The sequence below is a fragment of the Acomys minous genome (genome assembly GCF_964271855.1).
Source record: "Acomys minous genome assembly, chromosome: 3".
NCBI lineage: Eukaryota > Metazoa > Chordata > Mammalia > Rodentia > Muridae > Acomys > Acomys minous.
In genome coordinates this window covers 6,018,985-6,041,772 of record NC_140485.1, presented here as the reverse complement: position 1 = coordinate 6,041,772, position 22,788 = coordinate 6,018,985, and the positions used below count along the sequence as shown (strand labels likewise).

The 22,788-nt window shown below is 48.1% G+C and overlaps 1 protein-coding gene across 1 annotated transcript in view; it reads left to right on the top strand.

The window, feature by feature from the left end:
- The window catches only part of PCSK2 (proprotein convertase subtilisin/kexin type 2), a 258,198-nt gene that overhangs the window by 228,843 nt on the left and 6,567 nt on the right, over positions 1–22,788 (top strand). The window contains exons 9-11 of the mRNA XM_084776149.1: positions 10,955–11,170; positions 13,777–13,877; positions 18,271–18,498. Of these exons, the coding sequence (XP_084632275.1) occupies positions 10,955–11,170; positions 13,777–13,877; positions 18,271–18,498 (545 nt within the window). The remainder of the gene's footprint in view (positions 1–10,954; positions 11,171–13,776; positions 13,878–18,270; positions 18,499–22,788) is intronic.

Sequence of the window (22,788 nt, the reverse complement as noted above, 5' to 3'; positions counted from 1 at the left end):
ATTCAGAGTTGGTGGCACAGGGCCTATAATTCCAGCACTCAGGATGCAGAAGCAAATCCCTGTGAGTTCGAGGCCAGCCTGGTCTACAAAGAGAGTCCAGGACAGACAAGGCTACACAGAGAAACCTTGTCCCGAAAAACCAAAACAAACAAAACAAAACCAGAGTTGTGGAAGCCTAGTCCCAAGGGATACATCTACAAAACACTCCCATATCTAAGGTTCAGGGATCACTATGGAAGGGGGCATGGAGAGATTGTAAGAGCCAGAGGATCAGGGAGTTGGCTGTGAGATGGTGCCTCCTAACAACATAAGACGCTACACCCACAAAGCCTCACCAACGTCTCTGCCCTAACATAAGCTGAACAAAGATGGCACTGTGGATTTGCCAAAGGGATCGTTGCAGTTTAATTTTAGTGACAGAGGTGTTCTGCTGTGATGGAGTTGCTCCTGGTGATGTCACACTGACAGCTTGGAGTCAGACATGGAAGTCGGCAGTTTTCATGTCCCCTTCAGAGAGCTTCTTGCTTACCAACACAGGCCTGCTTTTCCTTCAGTCATAGAAGGTGCATGCATATTCCATATCTCCCTATAAGCAGAAGCTAGCCTTGCCCTGGTAAGGCTTAAAGTTTCCTTTGGGAGGGGAAAAGCCAGAATAAAAGCACCTGAAACCCTGAATCGTATATATTGTTTTAAAATTACACGTATTATCTACAGACCCCGTTAGTGATCAATCAAGACACAGACACTTGTTATATTTTAAAATAGCCTTAGTTAACCTGGGGCAGGGCAGATATCAATCCTCTCAACTACCTCCCATAGTGGGGCAGGCATGGGATCCCTGCCTCAATCCCACGCCATCTGCTTCTAATAACTTCTATCAAGCTACCTCCCATCCATAATCCCAAATACTTGCTAATGTTCTTCATCTGGGCCGGATTCTCCATCCACGCTGGCCATGTGCTTCTCCTCCAGCTAACCCATGAAGGCTTTCCTCTCTTCCCTTCAGGTCTCTCTCCTTCCTCCTTTTTCCTTTCTCCTTTCTCCTCTTGGTGGGCTTTCTTCTTCCCAGAATTCCTCTCTCTCTCTCTCTCTCTCTCTCTCTCTCTCTCTCTCTCTCTCTCTCTCCCTGTCTCCTGGCCCCACCTATCTCCTTTTCCCTGCCCAGGTGGGAATGGCTTTTTATTAAGCAAAAGGTAAGTCACAGAGACAGCAAGCAGTAATTAGCATCAAAATACATCAAACCATCCTCCAACACATGTGTTTCTGCAAAATGGCACATTTTTCTTCAGCCTGAGTCACTACCTATCCTGTGGCCTCCCTCTGTAGAAGAGTTGTCTCCTTTGCATTCATTACAAGGTTCAAGAAACACAGAGTCCTGAGCATGAACCTCGCCATGTCATCTACCCAGCACCTGGATTTGTTAGTCTCCTGTTGGGAAACTAACAAAATCATGTCCTGTTACAAGATTGGGGCAGTCTGCTGTTGAAAATGACCCAATCTCCATCAGAATGGAGGACGGTGACACTGGATGGCACAAGGCGAAGGCCTACCCATGGGGCCTCGTGGCAGGAGGACGCTGACACTGGATGGCACAAGGCAAAGGCTACCCATGGGGCCTCGTGGCAGGAGGACGCTGACACTGGATGGCACAAGGCGAAGGCTACCCATGGGGCCTCGTGACAGGAGGCGGTGCCGCTGCCACTTCACGCGTAGTCAAGGCTGGAACTCTTGACACAGCTGCAGCTTGCTTTCATAACACATGATTCACGTCACGGTTGACAAAAAGCGTGCAGCCAATCCAGGGCCGGATGGCAGCAGGAACCTAGGGGAGCGTTTGACAGGTGTCCATTTCTCCAGTAGACATGGTGTGTTTAGGCACCTGGAGCTGGGAGCTGGGAGAATAAGGCAAGTGTTCCGCAAGTGCCCTCTGTCCACATTGCCAACGCAGATGCGCTTGAAACAGAGCATCCCTAGGTGGCTCCTGTCACTCACCGTGCTTCTGAATGTCACATCTCAGAGCTGGATCTTTCTCCGTGCTCCATCTATAACCTCCCTGACTGCAACTGAAAGGCCTCTTCAAGTGCGATGGTTCTGCAAAACATGCCAAGATTGCTGGAAAGTAAGGGAAAAAAATTCTTCACGACTTACCATCACACAGCAGCAGGCAAATGCCTTGAAGAGGGGCATGCGCAGTGTGGTGGGAAACATGTCTTCTCACTTGACTTCTCGCCAGGATGTGTTTCAAGGTAACACTTTTTAGACAGTTTTGGGGAGCTTTGTAAGTGACAGCATAGTATACAGACAAAACCAGCTCCTCCTCGTTAGTTCAGTCATCTGATAGACTCTAAAGAAACACCCACCTAGGAAACATAACCTTCCACACACAGGAGTCTGACAGTTACGTATCACACAGAAACAATTCTTACACTTGTCTTTGAATATTAACACCCTGCATATGGGTTTTGCTTGACCAACATAACAGAGATAAAAATGAGGGGGAAAATGAAGAATAAGAGACCCTTAAGACTTGCCCACACTGTTTGCCAGACTTTACCATTTCCAAGTGCTTAGCACCTGCTCCACACACAAACCTCAACTTTTGGATCTTTAGACATGTCAGTTTGCCCCTTCTAAGTTGTTTCAGTAGATGCTTGAAGAGGCATCAAAGAACAGGCAAGATGGGAGGAACAGGACGAACTGATGAGGTGTCGCGGTGGTCAAGTGCTTTCCTGGCATGCGCGACACTCAGAGGCTGATTCCCCAGTATCTAAGAAGAAGAATGAATTGCTTTTCCTTGGCTTATTGCAACCTTGCCTCTTTAACTTGACAGTACACCTGTTTACAGTTAAAGCATTTTTTTTCGCAGTATTGCTGGGAATTTGGTGACAGAGACCCTGAATGATGAGATGGCCGGTAATTAACCTCTACCTGTGCTGGCTAGTTTTGTGTCACCTTAACATGAGCTTCAGACGTTTGGGAAGAGAGAACCATGATCAAGAAAACGCTCCCACCAAAGTGGCCTGTGGGTATGCCTGGAGTGCAAGTTCTTAATTAGTTACTGACATGGGAGAGCCCAGCTCATTGTGGGTGTTACACAAACACAGGCTGACACACCATGGCGGGCAAGCCAGTAAGCAGTGCTCCTCCATGGCCTCCAGGATCCTGCCTGGAGCTCCTGCCCTGACTTCTCTGGAGTTTGGACTACAAACTGTAAACTGAAACAAACTCTATCCTCCACTAGCTGCTTTGGGTCATATGTATTTATCACCATGATAAAAACCTAACTGGGTCACGGCCTCAGTTTGGGATCTTTCAAAAGCAAACCCTGAGACAAGACTTGAGTTTAAGATCTGAGCTGAACTCAAGGCAAAGGGAGCACCAGGAAGGAGTAGGAAGGTCAGATAAGAACCAGAAATGGTCAGTTCAGGCTGTTTACTCAAGCCAGCCACCCCCATGAGTGATTACAATCATAGGATACCAGAAATACATGCAGAATACACAGTAAAGCTATTCCATTCTCTGGTAAGGGAGCTAAGATAGAAACCACTGGGTGAGATTTACTGCCAAGGGGTGACTCGGCCCTAGCAGTCAAAACCAGAGGGAAGGTACACGGAGAAGCCTTCGGCCTCTTGGGAAGAAGCCCTAAGACAAAGAGATGGCCAGGCTGGCATTTAGAAATTTCCAAGCACAAGAGTTCTGAGGTCCAAGGGATCTGGGTTAACACCCTCTGCCATATGTTAGAGTCACGGGAGCTCAGCGGAAGCAAAATCTCATTAGAGACCTGGTGTCATCACTCGCCAGACAAGCAAAGCACTGAAAGGTATATATATGTTCACCACGTGGAAGGAAGGATGTGGTCCTTACATGGAGATAGATGAAGCAATAGACAAGTCATCGGAGAACACAGCATCTCATCTTGCAGCATCTTTTTTCCTCTGTCAACCATAAAAAGGATTCAGACAAACAAGAGAACCTTGACCATGACAGAGGCCCCTCGAGGCTCCTCCCCTGCATAAAGGCAATGCAGCCACCCAGGACAGCCTGGGGCACTTTGGCTAGCTCTAATGACGATATCTAAGTCCCCTTATCAATCACTTCTAAAGACCACTACTAGAGAGAGTAAATAATCAGTTTAGGAGTCATTAAAGACAAGCTACAGAAAATCTTCCTGTGGTGCTGATGAGCCCAAGTGGGGATAGAGGGCAAAGTGCAGGTTGTCAGGTTTCCAAGCCAAAATATATAAGGATGAGGGCTGGAGAGATGGCTCAGCGGTTAAGAGAACTGTCTGCTCTTCCAGAGGTCCTGAGTTCAATTCCCAGCAACCACATGGTGGCTCACAACCATCTAGAATGTGATCTGGTGCCCTCTTCCGGTATGCAGGTGTACACGCAGGCAGAACACTGTATACATAATAAAAAAATAAATAAATAAATAAATCTTAAAAATAAAAAAAAAAGAATATATGAGGATGAGTCACTTGCAAAAGAATGGCTCCAATGCCACCATCCAGGAGGGAAGGGTAGAAGAGCTGGCTGAGGAGAAAGTGATTAATCAGGTGTGGGCCAGGCAAAGCCCCAGTGCTCCTCAGTGAAATTTAATCAGAGTGTGTGTCAGATACCGGGGCAGCAGTGCCAGGGCCTCGGCAGGCGATGGATGCCTCCTGCCACAGAGCGCTCAGAGACACCAGGCCTGATTTATCCTCCGAACCCTAATGAAGGCTCACCTTTGGGCAAGGGCTGCTCGGCATGAAGCCTGCAACTCAGTCTCTGAAACAGTTTTCGTACCGTTACAATATGTCTCTTTGTTTCTGGGACACAAAGAAATGGGAGAAGGCAGAGGCTGTAGGATCAAGGAGCTCCCACTTGTTTTTTGGCTACATAAGGTGTTCAAGGCCTGGGCTACATAGGCTCCTGTCAGAAAGGGAGGTCTGCCTGCCTAGGAGGTGCAAGGCCCTGAGTTCAACCCCCAGCACCACAGAAAACAAAAATACTTTTGTATTGGCAATTATTATTTATAGATGTTAACACTACAGTCATTATGCAGAGCAAAAATATGTCTGAGTGGATGAAGAACCCTCAGACTTTCACTTCTTCTCATCAAAAACTCCTTCTTTTAGTAACTCCACCTAAGTAAAAACAGAGCTAAAAACACATATATAAAGGTAAATTCATTATAATCGTTAGGCAGGTTTTTAAAAACTAGAAGTAATCCCCCATGTACGTCTAAAAGGAAGAGGATAAATTGTGAAATGTCTGTTTAATTATTACTAATAAAACATGATATAGAATAGTATTAATCACATGAGTAAATGTTAATTATATAATAGTAAAAAATGCGTTTTAAGCAGGCCAAGTAAAACGAATCTATTTCATTATCCCAGCTTTATTTCTAAAGCTATTCTAGTACTTTGATTCGCTATATAAAATTGTCAGGAACCCACAAAAATCACAGTAGGAATCATTTGTCCACAGGTCAGAAAGAATTCTTATTCTCCTCTACATATTTCAATTATTCTGTGTTGCATGTAATTGTCACAGTAAAAACTTAAATAACTTTTTAAAAAGCATGTTAATGTACTAAGATGTCAAAGTGGAAACCAGATGTGGTGGTGCACACCTGTAATCCGAGAATTTTGGGAGGCTGGGGCAGAAGGATTTCTGTGAGTTCAAGGCCACAAGGCCAGGGTGGGCTACAAAGACCTTCACTTCCTTTCGGTGCCAAGCCCTCTGCAGCCCCATGCCCTCCCGCAGCCTCATCCACACACCTGTATGATAGAGATGACAGGTCTAAGAAAGCTCCTGCCCACAAATTTCGGGATTTCCTTGCTTTTTATAGCTGAGTAGTATTCCATAGTGTAAATGTACCACAGTTTCTTTATCCATTTTTCTACTGAGGGACACTTAGGCTGTTTCCATGTTCTGGCTATTATAAATAAGGCTGCTGTGAACATGGTTGAGCAAATGTTCTTGTTGTGTGCTGGAGCATCTTCTGGGTATATTCCAAGGAGTGGAATAGCTGGGTCTTGAGGAAGCCTTATTCCCAATTTTCTGAGATAGCGCCAGATAGATTTCCAAAGTGCCCCGTATTTGACCATGTCCCTTGGATGGGGAGGCCTGGCAGCACTCAGAGGAGGGATAGCAGGCTACCAAGAAGAGACTTGATACCCAATAAGCATATACAGGGGGAGGAAGTCCCCCTCAGTCACAGTCATAGGGGAGGGGAGTAGGAGGAAAGCAGGAGGGAGGGAGGAATGGGAGGATACAAGGGATGAGATAACAATTTAGATGTAATATGAATAAATTAATAAAATATATATTTAGAAAGAAAGAAAGAAAGAAAGAAAGCTCCTGCACGTGTCCAGGAACCGTTGACAATCAGCCTGGGCAGTGAATTGGCTGGGCTGTGTGACTGTCATCAGTCTGACTAAGTCAGGTTTACTGCCATGGTATAACCAAGTTCGGAGACACAGCAGAGATGGACAAGGGTTCTTCAGTCTTGTGCTTATTCAGAATCTTTGTCCACTCAATGTCTCTCACATTTTGATGGTCAGAGCAAGACATGAAGCCAGTCAGGACCCAACGGGTAGGAAACAGAAAGATTCCCTTCTCCTCTGGGGCAAAACTACAAAGTCATATTACAAATGGTGTTGATACCTGGAATTACACAAGTGGGGTTCACAGTAGTATCCCCTACACCAAGGTGTTTCCTTGTGCCAGGATTGCTTCGCTCACTGGCAGCCTGCTCGGGAATTCGTAAGGGAGGGCTCCCCAGGTATTTTGCCCTAATCTGGGCCTGGGTATATGTCCCTCCATGCCAACTGCCACAAACATCTGCTTCTTCTCTGCTGTGGTCTCTGAGAACTGTCGCTTGTTTTGATGGAGTTTTTTGGTTGTATAGATTTACCAAGAATCAAAAGACAATTCCTGGTTCATGGTCAAATGATTATTTGTGGACTTATTGACTGGCTCAATCACAGGCTAATTAATCCCCAGTCCTGTTGGAAAAAAAAAATCAGAATAATGCTGCTTCTTGTCAAGAGGCAGCCAGACCTTTGAGGAGATCCAGTCCCTGGTTTTCTAATGACATCTCATCTTAAATCACTGAATCAGAACTACAGACCCTGGTAGCCACACAAAGGCCTGTCTCTCTGCCCCCCACCTCACCCCACCTTTCCCTTTCCTCTTCTCTCTCTTTCCCTCCCCCCGCTCTCCCACCCCTCCCTTTAAAGGGTCATCCAGCCACACTGCACCAAGTCGTGGAGAAAGGGGAGTTTGTACACCTGCCCCGCACTTCCCACACTGCACGGCTGCCCTTCTCCCCACCTCCCTACCCACTGCACGGCTGCCCTTCTCCCCACCTCCCCACCCACTGCATGGCTGCCCTTGTCCCCACCTCCCCACCCACTGCATGGCTGCCCTTCTCCCCACCTCCCCACCCACTGCATGGCTGCCCTTCTCCCCACCTCCCTACCCACTGCACGGCTGCCCTTCTCCCCACCTCCCCACCCACTGCATGGCTGCCCTTGTCCCCACCTCCCCACCCACTGCATGGCTGCCCTTCTCCCCACCTCCCCACCCACTGTATGGCTGCCCTTCTCCCCACCTCCCCACCCACTGCATGGCTGCCCTTGTCCCCACCTCCCCACCCACTGCATGGCTGCCCTTCTCCCCACCTCCCCACCCACTGCATGGCTGCCCTTCTCCCCACCTCCCCACCCACTGCACGGCTGCCCTTCTCCCCACCTCCCTACCCACTGCACGGCTGCCCTTCTCCCCACCTCCCCACCCACTGCATGGCTGCCCTTGTCCCCACCTCCCCACCCACTGCATGGCTGCCCTTCTCCCCACCTCCCCACCCACTGCATGGCTGCCCTTCTCCCCACCTCCCTACCCACTGCACGGCTGCCCTTCTCCCCACCTCCCCACCCACTGCATGGCTGCCCTTGTCCCCACCTCCCCACCCACTGCATGGCTGCCCTTCTCCCCACCTCCCCACCCACTGCATGGCTGCCCTTCTCCCCACCTCCCTACCCACTGCATGGCTGCCCTTCTCCCCACCTCCCCACCCACTGCATGGCTGCCCTTCTCCCCACCTCCCCACCCACTGCATGGCTGCCCTTCTCCCCACCTCCCCACCCACTGCATGGCTGCCCTTCTCCCCACCTCCCCACCCACTGCATGGCTGCCCTTCTCCCCACCTCCCCACCCACTGCATGGCTGCCCTTCTCCCCACCTCCCTACCCACTGCATGGCTGCCCTTCTCCCCACCTCCCCACCCACTGCATGGCTGCCCTTCTCCCCACCTCCCCACCCACTGCATGGCTGCCCTTCTCCCCACCTCCCCACCTACTGCATGGCTGCCCTTCTCCCCACCTCCCCACCCACTGCATGGCTGCCCTTCTCCCCACCTCCCCACCCACTGCATGGCTGCCCTTCTCCCCACCTCCCCACCCACTGCATGGCTGCCCTTCTCCCCACCTCCCCACCCACTGCATGGCTGCCCTTCTCCCCACCTCCCCACCTACTGCATGGCTGCCCTTCTCCCCACCTCCCCACCCACTGCATGGCTGCCCTTCTCCCCACCTCCCCACCCACTGCATGGCTGCCCTTCTCCCCACCTCCCCACCCACTGCATGGCTGCCCTTCTCCCCACCTCCCCACCCACTGCATGGCTGCCCTTCTCCCCACCTCCCCACCCACTGCATGGCTGCCCTTCTCCCCACCTCCCCACCTACTGCATGGCTGCCCTTCTCCCCACCTCCCCACCCACTGCACGGCTGCCCTTCTCCCCACCTCCCCACCCACTGCACGGCTGCCCTTCTCCCCACCTCCCCACCCACTGCACGGCTGCCCTTCTCCCCACCTCCCCACCTACTGCATGGCTGCCCTTCTCCCCACCTCCCTACCCACTGCACGGCTGCCCTTCTCCCCACCTCCCCACCCACTGCATGGCTGCCCTTCTCCCCACCTCCCCACCCACTGCATGGCTGCCCTTCTCCCCACCTCCCCACCCACTGCATGGCTGCCCTTCTCCCCACCTCCCTACCCACTGCACGGCTGCCCTTCTCCCCACCTCCCTACCCACTGCACAGCTGCCCTTCTCCCCACCTCCCCACCCACTGCACGGCTGCCCTTCTCCCCACCTCCCCACCCACTGCATGGCTGCCCTTCTCCCCACCTCCCCACCCACTGCACAGCTGCCCTTCTCCCCACCTCCCCACCCACTGCACGGCTGCCCTTCTCCCCACCTCCCCACCCACTGCATGGCTGCCCTTCTCCCCACCTCCCCACCCACTGCACAGCTGCCCTTCTCCCCACCTCCCTACCCACTGCACGGCTGCCCTTCTCCCCACCTCCCCACCCACTGCACGGCTGCCCTTCTCCCCACCTCCCTACCCACTGCATGGCTGCCCTTCTCCCCACCTCCCCACCCACTGCATGGCTGCCCTTCTCCCCACCTCCCCACCCACTGCACAGCTGCCCTTCTCCCCACCTCCCTACCCACTGCATGGCTGCCCTTCTCCCCACCTCCCCACCCACTGCATGGCTGCCCTTCTCCCCACCTCCCCACCCACTGCACAGCTGCCCTTCTCCCCACCTCCCTACCCACTGCATGGCTGCCCTTCTCCCCACCTCCCCACCCACTGCACAGCTGCCCTTCTCCCCACCTCCCTACCCACTGCACGGCTGCCCTTCTCCCCACCTCCCCACCCACTGCATGGCTGCCCTTCTCCCCACCTCCCCACCCACTGCATGGCTGCCCTTCTCCCCACCTCCCCACCCACTGCATGGCTGCCCTTCTCCCCACCTCCCCACCCACTGCATGGCTGCCCTTCTCCCCACCTCCCCACCCACTGCATGGCTGCCCTTCTCCCCACCTCCCCACCCACTGCACGACTGCCCTTCTCCCCACCTCCCCACCCACTGCATGGCTGCCCTTCTCCCCACCTCCCTACCCACCCCTAGCCCCACTGCCTCAAGGATAGCAGAGGAGAAACCAAGAGTCAAGGGACTCGATCCTGGCTGAAGCAGACAAGAGGCCACTCACAGAGAGAAAAGAAAGACAAAATGGAAACATCAAACACTAGGAACATGGATTATACAGGAGCAGGACTGAGTCGTTTATAACAGGGCTTGTCTTCTGTAACTAGCGGCCAACAGGACTAACTACCCTGCTATCCTCTGGAGTTCAGATGTCATCGGCTGTTGGTTGCTTCCTCCCTTTAGGCTTTATTCCTAGAGCTGCTCCCTTGCACAGATCAAGCGGCCTATAGCATTTCCAGTAGGAGCCTGTTACGATTCAACTGGATTTTTTTAAAGCTATGTAAACATGTGTAAGAGTTTTATGTTTCTCTTTATACTTCCATCTACATATACCTCTTACGTGGTTCAATATAAGCATAGACACGTATACTTAAATTTTCATTGGACATTTACATGTAAGGATAAGATACAATAATTGACTCTGGAGGATTAACTGTTCTTTTCCATATACTTAGAACTTTTTTTCCTTTAATTTTTTTCTTCTTTTACATACTTTGATACTTTTTCCAATGGGCACGCATTACCTTTACAGCTTTTTAAAATATCAGTTCTTTGGTGAATTTTAAGACTTTTAACTTTTTATTTTATTGGTGAATTTTAAGGTGATACATCCAGCTTTTGTTAACCTGCTATTCTTAGCTATAATTATAAGTTCTGGCGACTTTATATTATATCATTCTTGGGCAAAAATACATATATATTCTTACTATCTCCTATGGGAAGAATAATTTCCAGCCAGATAAAATGAAGACAGTTATTTGATTGCATAGTTGCATTAGTTCAAATCTTGACCCTGCCTAGGCCAGGACCTTACCTGGGCAGGAAGACCTCCCCCACCCACAGGCCAGAACCCTTCCATTTCCTGGCTCCTCGATGTTGGACTTAGCACTGTGCCTTCCCTCCCCTACCAGGGCCGTGGGGGCAAAGGCAGCATCTATGTGTGGGCCTCCGGGGACGGTGGCAGCTACGATGACTGCAACTGTGATGGCTACGCTTCAAGCATGTGGACCATCTCCATCAATTCAGCCATCAACGACGGCAGGACCGCCCTGTATGACGAGAGCTGTTCTTCCACCTTAGCATCCACCTTCAGCAACGGCAGGAAGAGGAATCCTGAGGCCGGTGTAGTAAGTGCAAGCCACTTCCTGATCAGTTTCCTTGTGGCCAGGGCCCCCTCGACTGTGATAGGCTGGTCTGCCAGCTCCACTCCCTTCTCTTCATAAGGTAGCACAGCTTCTGAGGAAACAACCCACTTTCTCCATGTCCGATTGTGCTGTACCAAGGCGGAGACCTAGCCACTGCGGGTTCATTTTCTATAGATTTCCTTGCGTAATGTCTTGTTCTGGTATACAAGTGATGATGGTCTCTGGTTTATCAATAAGTTTCCCTGAGATGTCACTTATGAGAATAAAAATAATTATAAAAGAACTGAGGCATCATGTCACACCACAGGCCCCGAGAAGCCACCCCTGTGTTACAACACTAAGAAATACCACCAGGGCTGGGTGTATCCCAGCACTTTAATACCAGCACTTGGGAAGCAGAGGCAGGCGGATCTTCATGAGTTCAAGGCCAGCCTAATGTACATAATGAGTCTATTACACAGAGAAACACCATCTCAGAAAAAAAATTTTTTTAAAGAAAGAAAGAAAAAGAAATGCAACCAGGCTAGGAATGAGGCTGCTGAGGGTAGAACTCTTAATATATATTCAAGCCTGGGTTAGATCCCCAATATGGCAAAATAATAATAAGAGCACCCATGGGTGCACTTACAGGGTTCCTTAAACCTCCTAAAGGTGAGCACAGTTGTATACTTTCTCACAGGAAAAAGAGTGATTTCATTATATTATAAAACAGATCCATGATTTTTAAAACACAAAATAAGATTCACGGAGTAAGCTCATTTACTCTTTCTCTTTCTCTTTCTCTGTCTCTGTCTCTCTCTCTCTCTCTCTCTCTCTCTCTCTCTCTCTCTCTGTCTCTCTCTCTTTCTCTCTCTCTTTCCCTCGCTCCCGCCTTTCCCTTGCTCCCTCCTTTCCTCCCTCCCCCAGGAAAGCATCTTCCCTTTACCCCCTCTGTAATTCTCTCATTCTTTCTCTCTTACCTCTCTCCTCTGTCTCTTTGTCTCTCTGTGTGTCTCTCTCTTTGTTTCTCTGTGTGTCTCTCTCTCCCCCTTGAGGAAACCATCTTCCTTCCACGCTAAGCAGGTGTAATAGAAAACTTCTCCTCCCCCTGAAGAGCACAGGACCACTTTGAGGGTGTCTTCCTCTCTGCTTGCTGTGCTCACATTCCTGTCTTTCCTCAGTCCTCCAAGCCAGATATTCTGCATGTGATTCAAAGTCGTGGATAAGCCACACCCTGACCTGCCTCCCACTGCCATTGAGAACCCCCCACCCCCACAGAAGAAGGCAAGGATCTCAGAACAAAGTCACTATTACCATTAGTGTTCCAACCCCACGTTCTCTCTCCTCTGGGCTATCAGCCTTGGCCGCACAGTCAGTCTCACGGGTGAGCAAGAAAAAGAAGAGGCAGAGCTGTCAACTGCTCATCCTTCTGTGGCCCTCCTGAAACTAGGGAAGAGGATATGCCAGCTCCTCCCAAGCAGAATGGGACTTCAGCCCAGCAGAAGAGAACAGAGGAGAGCAGGCTCCATCCTGTTCTGTTGGTGGTACCTCACTCTGCCTTCTGCAAGCATGGCTCCTTGCCCAAAGGCCCCAAGTGATGAGATCTTTGTCTTCAGCCCTTACCTATGGCCCTTGCTGTACTTGCTTGGGAAGGGTCCTTTTTTTAATATTGTAATTTTCCTAATAAACAACTCTAAATCTTCCCAATCCTTTATTCCTCAAAAAAATAGGCTCTCTTTGCCAGGTGGTGGTGCACACCTTTAATCCCAGCACTTGGGAAGCAGGGGGAAATTGATCACTGAGTTCAAGGACAGCCTGGTCTACAAAGGGAGTTAGTTTCCAGGACAGCCAGGGCTACACAGAGAAACTCTGTCTCAAAAATACTTTTAATGTTTAAAAATCTCTCTCGAGAACCCTCTAGAGTAGTGGTTCTCAACCTTCCTAATGCTGCAACCTTAAATACAATTCCTCATGTTGTGGTAACACCCAACCATCACATTATTTTTGTTGGTACTTCATGACTGTAATTTTGTTACTATTACTAATAGTAAGGTAAATATCTGATATGCTTACCCCTAAGAGGGCCACTACCCACAGGTTGAGAACCACTGCTATAGAAAAAGAATGTCTGTGTTTTATACATGATCTCAATGAAAACCTCTGCTCTCACAAATATTGAAATAAAATTGTTCTCATTAAAAAGTATTTTAACACTCAGGTATCTGTGTCTCCCCTGAATAAAGTTGGGGAGGTGACCAGCACACACTAGGGTTTCTTGGCATGTCTCAGAATCTCTTTGTATGTTTTTAAATGAGAGGAACATTTGTTTTGAATAACCTGTTCTTCCTCAAAAGACTTCAGACATTTAGTCTTCCCACTTAGAGAATAGCACCTTTCCTTCTGGAAGAAAGCAGAAATGCTGATACAAGTCATGGTATCTCATGATGGACACATGAAGATGAGTCCAAAAGCCAAGCTCAGTGCATCCCAACCCTCCATGGACTATCAGGATAGTTTAAATAAGATAAATAGATGCTCCCCTGAGCCTCATGGTCTAGGGTTCCAACTGTGTGGTTTGTTTACTTATTACTCAATATCTTCTCTTCCAGGCCACTACAGACTTGTACGGCAACTGTACTCTGAGGCATTCTGGAACCTCTGCAGCTGCTCCTGAGGCAGCTGGCGTGTTTGCACTGGCTTTAGAGGCTAAGTATGTTTCACCTCAGAACTAGAGGTCAGCTCTGAAGAGCAGCCTAGCGTGTGCCTCTCCACCCACATACCAGGTGCCCACAGAGACAGGCGTGGCTGCGAGAGCCTAGAAAGTCAGGGCCAATGAACTCAGCCAGGCATTTTTAAACACCTCATGGTCCTTAAATGACACACAGTCATATGCATACGTCATAAACCTATATACCTGAAACGGTAGAAGGCCGCGACCCCTACAATGCAAATCAGCAACTTGTTTACACACCAAAATACAACACAAAGAATGGTTCTTCCCTCATAGAATCTCCGTTTATCTTCTGTGAGTTACACGGCTATTATACCCACAATGCCCTTGGCCAGCTAAATGAAGGAACAGTGATGGGGGTTGTTCCTATATGAGATGGAGCCACTTCTTCGCACCAAGACTAAGCAGGTGAAGCTGTGCAGAATAGTACAAGAAGCAGGCTTGATTAGGAAGCCCATCAGGTGACAAATAAGGGTTTGTTTCCTGTGTTCTAACAGCCCATGGAGAGGCCATGTGAGGCTCCTCCTGGGTGGAGCTCAGATTTAAGCATCAGTGGCAACACCTGTCAGGGCGCTGCTTACCTTCTCTGAGAAATCAGAGGTGGGGACTTATATTCCAGGAATGTGCCTTGCCCTCCTGAAATGATGCTGCTGTGCACAGGGGTTATGCAGGGAGTTCAGAGAATGGCCCAGCCAGCAACTAGTGAGAAGTGGGATTCAGGCTTCCCAGGTGGGCGAGTTAAGTTGCCATCCTTGCCAGAAGCTGCTAGGTAGCCGCAGTTTCTAGCATCAGCATCCTCCAGGCCGACTTGCTTGTCTCTCTCCACATACGCAGTGCATACACTGATCTGCAAAGAAAGCAAGAGTTGAGGAGGCGCAGTGTTTGTTACAGGCTGTCACTCCTGCCTCTCAGGGGACTTTGGCAGGGTAATATGGAATTTGAGGCCAGCCTGGGCTACATAGAGAGACCCTGGCTCAAAAAACAAAAATTGACAAAAGAGGCAAACATTCATTCTCCCCTTCTCTGTCTAAACGTTGATTTTTTTTTTCAACAAATGTTAGGTGTAAATTTTAGTGCAGCATGAGTAGAACACTTTTCAAAACTTGACTGTGAAGGACAGACAAGCCCCAAGGCAAGTCTTACTGACAAACCATAGGCACTATCAATAGCTGAAAGCAATCATCACAGGTCTGAGCAGATCCTGGGACCTACGCTGGCTTTGCTCACTCAGACACAAACACAGATAAGTGTCTCCCTTCAGCCTTTCAACCTCACTGGACAAGGCTTAATGCAGAAACTTGGGATTCAGGTAAACAACTCTCACTGTTTCACTATTGGGTTGCCCACCTGCCCCTCATCTATCGGCTCTGTGAAGACAAGTGCCTGGATGTGACAGACACTCAATAGACAATGCATGGAATATAGCATGTGCTGTACCTCTTCACATACATGTGACCTAGTAGCCCAACTGTTACACAGAACAGTGAAGTGTGTCACATTAGTTATTCTATAACGTCCAACACAGCCTTTAATACTGCAGATCTTCTGCCATTTCGTTCTGCCGTTATTTAATAGCTGCTGCCTGCGAGTCTTGGGCTGATATAGTGGGGTTAAAGCTTAGGGCAAATTAGTGAAATATCTATTTTGTAGAGCAGTATCAGTTGTAGAACTATCAATCCTGAAACTTTTCAGACAGGCAATTATGAGGGACCCAGTTTTACTTTACAGAGGTACACAAACAGCTAACCCAGACAATGCCACACACAGAATGAATGAGTCTAGACTGTTCCCATTTATCTCGGAAGTAAGAAGTGTTCTGTTCTGCTTCACACACACACACACACACACACACACACACACACACACATACACACGAGGAAAACTTCAGAGGAGCTTGTGAAATGGACCTTCATAGATTCTGGGAGCACACCACCTTTGTGTCATGGACACGAAAGGACCTCCACCTGCAGCCTCCACCTGCCTCATCCACCTGTTGCCTCCACCTGATGCCCAGCACTTGGGTCCTTCAGATTCTCCTTTGTCGATATTTCTCAGATGTGTAAACTCAGAATCTCATTCTAGAAAAGCCTAGGGCAGTTAGCCACAGTGAGCTTCTGGGTGGGCCAGATGTGCTCACAATCTTCCCGAAGGCATTGGCCTGCCCTTGAACCTTCCCCCTGGAAGCCACGCGGCAGTGTCTGCCGAGCACTTTGGCTCTGGCTCAGGGTTTCACACCAATGCGCTTCGACTGTGTCGAAATTATGCCAGAGAAGTTATGTCATTCCTTGTCCTTTGCACTGTTTGTCCTTTCGATTCTTAAAAGAACCCTTGTCTTTTTTATTGCTTGGCTTCTGAAGAGAACAGTAGTTCTCAGGGTCACCCTTTCCCACCATGACCCTCAGTAAAAAAGTTAATTCTGCATTACAGCCCAACACACCAACCCCAAATGTCTCATGGAAATAACCATATCCTTTTACGTCCTGTGCACAGTCTTTCTTTCCTATTCCAATTTTCTTTAGCAATATTACTAAGTTTTGAGACATTCACACAATGTATCCCAAATGGATCTCAAACTTCAGCCACTCTCCCACTGTCCCTTAAGTGCTAGGATGGCCTGGATCTCAGTCTTGACTGTTAGAATACTATGGGATGTTAGCATCTCCCAAGACTATGACTTAGTTTGTCTTGGATGGGGACTGAGTGGAGGGATTTCAAATGCCCCCAGGGAGATTTTTAACCTGAAGCCCAGGCAGATTGCTGGTACAGCAAACTGACTTCCTGATTCACAAATAAGTCATGACGTGCACTGTTAAAAACTGACACCAAGCAATAATGGATGCTGGCTTCCAAAGGCCACAGTGAGCATCATCCAGGGCCTGTGTCGCTTTGGGCATACACACACAATGAAGGTATTGCCCCGGCCTTAAAGTGACAGCTTCATTTCAGACGTGGAGTACATCAGAGAGTGAGCACCCCGATTAAGAAGCCATGCGCTGCAAACACCAGGAGGCGCACCCCCAATTCCCCATCAGTCATGACTCCCAAAACTAACCTAATCCATTCCCAGCAGCATAAATTAGCTGTTTCTGGTTTTATGCTTTAAACAAATGGGATCATATAGTTATGTCCCCTATATCAGTTCATTTCCCCTTGCTATAATAAGATGCCTGATGCTGAGTACTTAATAAAGAAAAGAGGATTTGGAGCTGATAGACCGAGACCAAGTGGTGCCCCCTCGGTTTGGCCTCTGGTGGAGGCCACTCTGATAGGTCATGGAAGGAGCACGTGGTTGAGGAAAGGATCACATGACTAAACAGGAAGCCAGGGAATGGTAAAGGGCTGTACTTGGCCTTTTGTCATCACCTTTCTCTGTTAATGCTCCCAAAGGGCAGTGCTCTGAATGGGCCACTCCCCTCCGTGCCCACAAAATCTCCTACAGCTCCCATCATCTTCCAGCAATGACCACTGCAGACCAAGCTTCCCAGACACATCCCTCACAGATACACTCAACCCTGTCTCAGCCACAGCGTTTTCTTCTCTGCCTGCCTCCTTTAGTTCAGTATTATGCTGGTAAGATTCACCCACAGCAGGCCCAAGAGGTTGCCAAGTATACACACATCCCTGGGTCCAATCCCTAGTACCACATGATCCAGATGTGGTGTGGCACACGCCTATAATCCCAGTACTTAGGAGGCAGAGGCGGGAGAATCAAGAGTTCAAGGTCATCATCAGCTGCACAGAGAGTTTAAAGTCTGTCTAAGTTACATGAGATTCTGTCTCAAAAGTAAAACACACACACATATGTATCTCTACATTTCATTAGACATCATCATAATTCATTAATTTTCATTTTGTTATAGTATGCCACATTCCACAAGTCATCTCTCAAAATTTCATTCTATTAGGATAAGCATTTATGAGAACTGTAAATTAGAGCTACAAAGAGCTATTGTACATATCTGCTGAATATGTGCACATTTTGCCAGATACATATCTAAAAATGACATTAGCATGCTATGCCACACACATGGACAACCTTAGCTTACTGACCTATACACATAATCAGCAAACTCTATGAGTCCTAATTGCGCCACATCTTTGTCAATACTTGGTATTACCAATCTTTTTTATCTTACCCACTCCAATGCACGTGCAAAATTCTTAGAAATACATTTTAAAAATATGAACAGCAACAATATTTTTAATTGACATCTACAATGGTTCTAGATAGTACGTGCATGCCTTGAGTTAAAAGTTCACACATGTTTCAAAATCTCCTAAGGGGACATGTCCCCGTTACTCACCTTGGCCATTTTGTCTCTTCCTCCCCTGCTCTCGTCCTTGCCCTGCGTCCTCTGCCTCCCATAACCAGCCTGGATCTGACCTGGAGAGACATGCAGCACCTGACCGTGCTCACCTCTAAGCGGAACCAGCTTCACGACGAAGTCCATCAGTGGCGACGGAACGGGGTTGGCCTGGAATTCAACCACCTCTTTGGCTATGGAGTCCTTGATGCAGGTGCCATGGTGAAAATGGCTAAAGACTGGAAGACTGTCCCTGAGAGATTCCACTGTGTGGGAGGCTCTGTGCAGAATCCCGAGTAAGTAGGAGTGGTGCTTCTTCTGCCACACGTGGAAGGTACCCAGCCAGCGATAATACCAGGGCCCCTTCCATGCTGGGAACTCCCTGGGACATTTCACTCGGGACAACCAACTTGAGGGCAAAGCTATAGAGATACACAGCTGCAGAGGGATCAAGCATTACTTTTAGGTGCATGGATCAATAAACCAATACAGCAAGCATGTGTATCAGTAGTAAAGCATGGCCCAGATACTAGATGCATCCCATAATCTCTTCCATCATCGTCTCCCCAAGAGCAATCACTATTCTAACTCCATAGAGTGTTTTGCCTATTCTACATTTAATATTAATGGAACACATATTGTTTTCTCTTTTATATCTATATTCTTATGTAGAAAATCGTATGTGTGAAATCTGACCACTTCCGGTGTATGCTTGTAGTTTGTTATGGCTGTTGAAATGTTATCCGATGCGGGACTAGCACTATTGTTCATTTATCTGTAGGACAAGGGAAGGGCTTCATTTTATTCTGCATGAGGTGGGGTGTGATTTAGGGGGGGTCCAAGTGTGTTACCTACACAGGAGGCACTGATTGTGTCAAGTATAGATGCTCTCCATCCCACTTCCCCTGGGTGACAGGAGAACTGGTCAGTAAGGAGACTTCTTCATTTAATTTCTATCCTTATTGGCCACCCGTAATATGAAGCTAATAATTTCTGTATTCCACACATACCATGAAAATCACAGAAAGCAAGTATTTGTTTGTGGGGAGCAGAGTTAAGATCTCGCAGTGTAGTATGGGCTGACTTGATCTTGCAATCCTCCTGCCTCAGCCTCCAGGGTGCTGGGATTGCAGGTGTGTCCCACGGCATCAATCTTGTTTGAGTTTTGATGACTCTACGCTACTGGGGAACTGTCACCCACAGAAGGCGGTAGACGCCAGCCACCTGGAAATGTCCCTGTGCCCCCTTTCAGTCTGGACACCCCCACCTACAGCCATGACTCTCATTCCTCTCACTGTAGATTGGTTCTGCCTCTTCTTACATTTAGCTAAAATCAGACAGCATAGGTGCTTCTGTGTCTGATTTATTTTGCTCAACATTAAAGCGATGAGACCATCTCCGTTGTTGCACACAGTAGTTGCTCATTTGCTCTCACGGCCGAGTTTTCCACTGTGGGCATTCACCCCTGTGGGGTATTGTCATTTAAATCCACCCCGCTGTCCCTTCAAGCACCTTCCACTCCTGCCTTTTCTGATGATCATTTAAGATTAATGAGACCTATACATACTAAGATGCTGTCCTCTCCTGCTTCCTGTTGGTCTTGGATGCCCTGTGGCTGTTGCAGTCAGTTATCCAGACCTGAATTCAAATCTGGACTTCACCAATTTAGACCTCTCTGCCGAGCTTTTGAACTTCCTGACCCTCTATTTTGCCAAATTCCAGTCTTTGTGATCTGGCCCCTTTGGCATTATGGAATCTACAAACCCCATCCCAATATAATGTTTTTGAACTTATTAAAGAATACGTAGGCTGGGCATGGTGGCGCACGCCTTTAATCCCAGCACTCGGGAGGCAGAGGCAGGCGGAGTGAACTCATCACTGTGAGCTCAAGCCCAGCCTGGTCTACAAAGTGAGTCCAGGACAGCCAAGGCTACACAGAGAAACCCTGTCTCGAAAAACAAAACAAAACAAACAAAACAAAAAAGAATATGTAAAAGGTTACAGAGAAAGTCAACTTTCATGAAAACACTACAAATTTGCATGTTCTTTCCTATAAACAACTTAAACAAAAAGTTCTGATGTCATCTAATTTATTGTATGCATCTGTTGTATACAATAATTTCAGAACAATGATGGGGGAAGAAAATACTGCTGCAAAGCCAGGCATAGTGCCGCACACCTGAGATCTCAGCACTGGAGAGACTGAGGCAGGAGAATTACAAAGCCCAGTTACACAACAAGACCCTGTCTTTTAAAAAGGTCATTGTGAGGTGTATGCAATATAAGACGAGAAAAGCCCTCATGACAAGGAGTGAGAAATTACAAAGGCCATTCTGTGTCAGGCCCTGCATTCATGAGCCAGACAGAAGCAAAGCTCCCCTTACACGTTAGTGGAAGTCAGGGTGCAGGGTTTCCTTTCCATGTGAGTGAACACACATCTTGGATCCTGTGGGCTCCAGAAGGAGATCTTCTTTTATCCCTTAACAGTACGACGGAACCAATGCCTCTGTCCTTACCAGGCTTCTGAGATGTGCTGGTGACACAAGCATAAAGGTGGCACATGGTGGGCACTTAATGAGTGTAGCTTTGCCTCTTCCTTTCATCCTTGATTTCAAACACTCCTAGTTCACACTTTAGAAAAAAATAAGATACTAACCTCTTAAAACTCAGGAAGAAATAATTGTCTGGTTCCTTATGAATTCCAATTTGTGCTCTATGAAAGGTTTGGATGTTCATCCTCCAATGAACTAGCATATTCTCATGGGGGGGAAAATCCTCCTGTGAGCAGGCACCCTCCCATAGGTGAGCATCCTCCCACTGATGAGCAACCTCCCTAAATGGGCATGCCACCGTGGATGAGCATTCTCCCTACATGAACAGTCCTTGGTGAGCATCCTCTCACGGGTAAACATCCTCCTGGGTAAGCATCTTCTCACTGAGTTCCAAGAAAGTGGCACAAAACACATCCTTGCACAGCCCCCACACTTTCCCCAAAAACCATTCCATGATCTCATAAGGCATCACTTCAGTCAGCACTGAATAGGAAAGCAAAACTTCAGGCCAGGTCCCATAATAATCTAAAAGAATAAGCCCCAACCGATGTTACAGATCTTGCATCAGCTGATTGCATTAAAGACAGCATCAAAGGCACCAAAATGCATCAGTGTTTACTAAGGGAAAAAAAGGGCAGCACTTCCCCTTGGATAGATCTGACCAAGAACAAGACCAGGTTTGAATTCTCCAGTTCTCTCCCTGTGACTTTTATTCATCTATTGCTTATAGTTAGTGGCCTGTCATGGATGTGGCTGTGTCTGGATGTGGCTGTGGCTGTGACTGTGTCTGGCTGGCTGTGTCTGGCTGCATCTGTGTCTGTATGTGTCTGTGACTGTGTCTGTGACTGTGTCTGTCTGTCTGTGTCTGGCTGCATCTGTGACTGTGTCTGTGTCTGTGTCTGGCTGGCTGTGTCTGGCTGTGTCTATGTCTGTGACTGTGACTGTGACTGTGACTGTGACTATGTCTGTGTCTGCTGTATCTGTGTCTGGCTGTGTCTGTGTCTGTGTCTGTGTCTGTGTCTGTGTCTGTATCTGTGTCTGTGTCTGTGTCTGGCTGGCTGTGTCTGGCTGTGTCTATGTCTGTGACTGTGACTGTGACTATGTCTGTGTCTGCTGTGTCTGTGTCTGTGTCAGTATCTGTGTCTGTGTCAGTATCTGTGTCTGTGTCTCTGTCTCTGTCTCTGTCTCTGTCTCTGTCTCTATCTCTGTCTCTGTCTTTGTCTCTGTCTGGCTGGCTGTGTCTGGCTGTGTTTGTGACTGTGTCTGTGTCTGTGTCTGTGACTGTGACTGGGTCTGGGTCTGGGTCTGCCTGTGCCTGTGCCTGTGCCTGCGCCTGTCCCTATTTCTCTGTGTGTGCCTAGGCATGCCTGTCCCAAGCAAAGGGCTTTGGTCTATATTTACTATAACAATATCACATAAGGAAGGAATGAGGAATACTTTATAGACATTTTTAACAGTTTTACAAGAGATTCAAATATTTGCTTCAATAGTCCCAGTGCGTTCAGTACTACAAGCCCCCACCAGACAGCGCCTTATCTGCTTCCAACATTATTACAGACATTTGTCAGATACAGTTGCTTTTGACCTGCTTGCTGTTTTCAACAAATAAGTATCATAACATGCATGCATTGCTCTCTGGTCCAGGGCATGGAAAAGTAAATAACTTAAGGTTAAGCTATCCATTAGCTTAAATTGAAAAAAGCAGATTATGTGGGAAATCCAAGGCAAGTGATATTGGTTGTTCCACTATTTTTCTTAAAGGTTAAACAGATAGGCTGAGCACACAGCAGAACATCAGGCTAAATCTTACTTGACCTCAGGCTGTAGCCCTAACTTGGCTCTAAAGTCCAATAAAAAGCTTCAGTCTCTTAGAATAGAAGAGATCTTTTCATAAAATTGTATCACCACAGACATAGATGCTAAAAGTGGCTACTTGGAAAAACTTCCTGGAAGCTCCTACACACATTGTGTTTAGTCAGTTCTAGGCTGGGAAGTGTGTTCTAGCACAGTTACTTTTACAAACAAGGAAGCTGA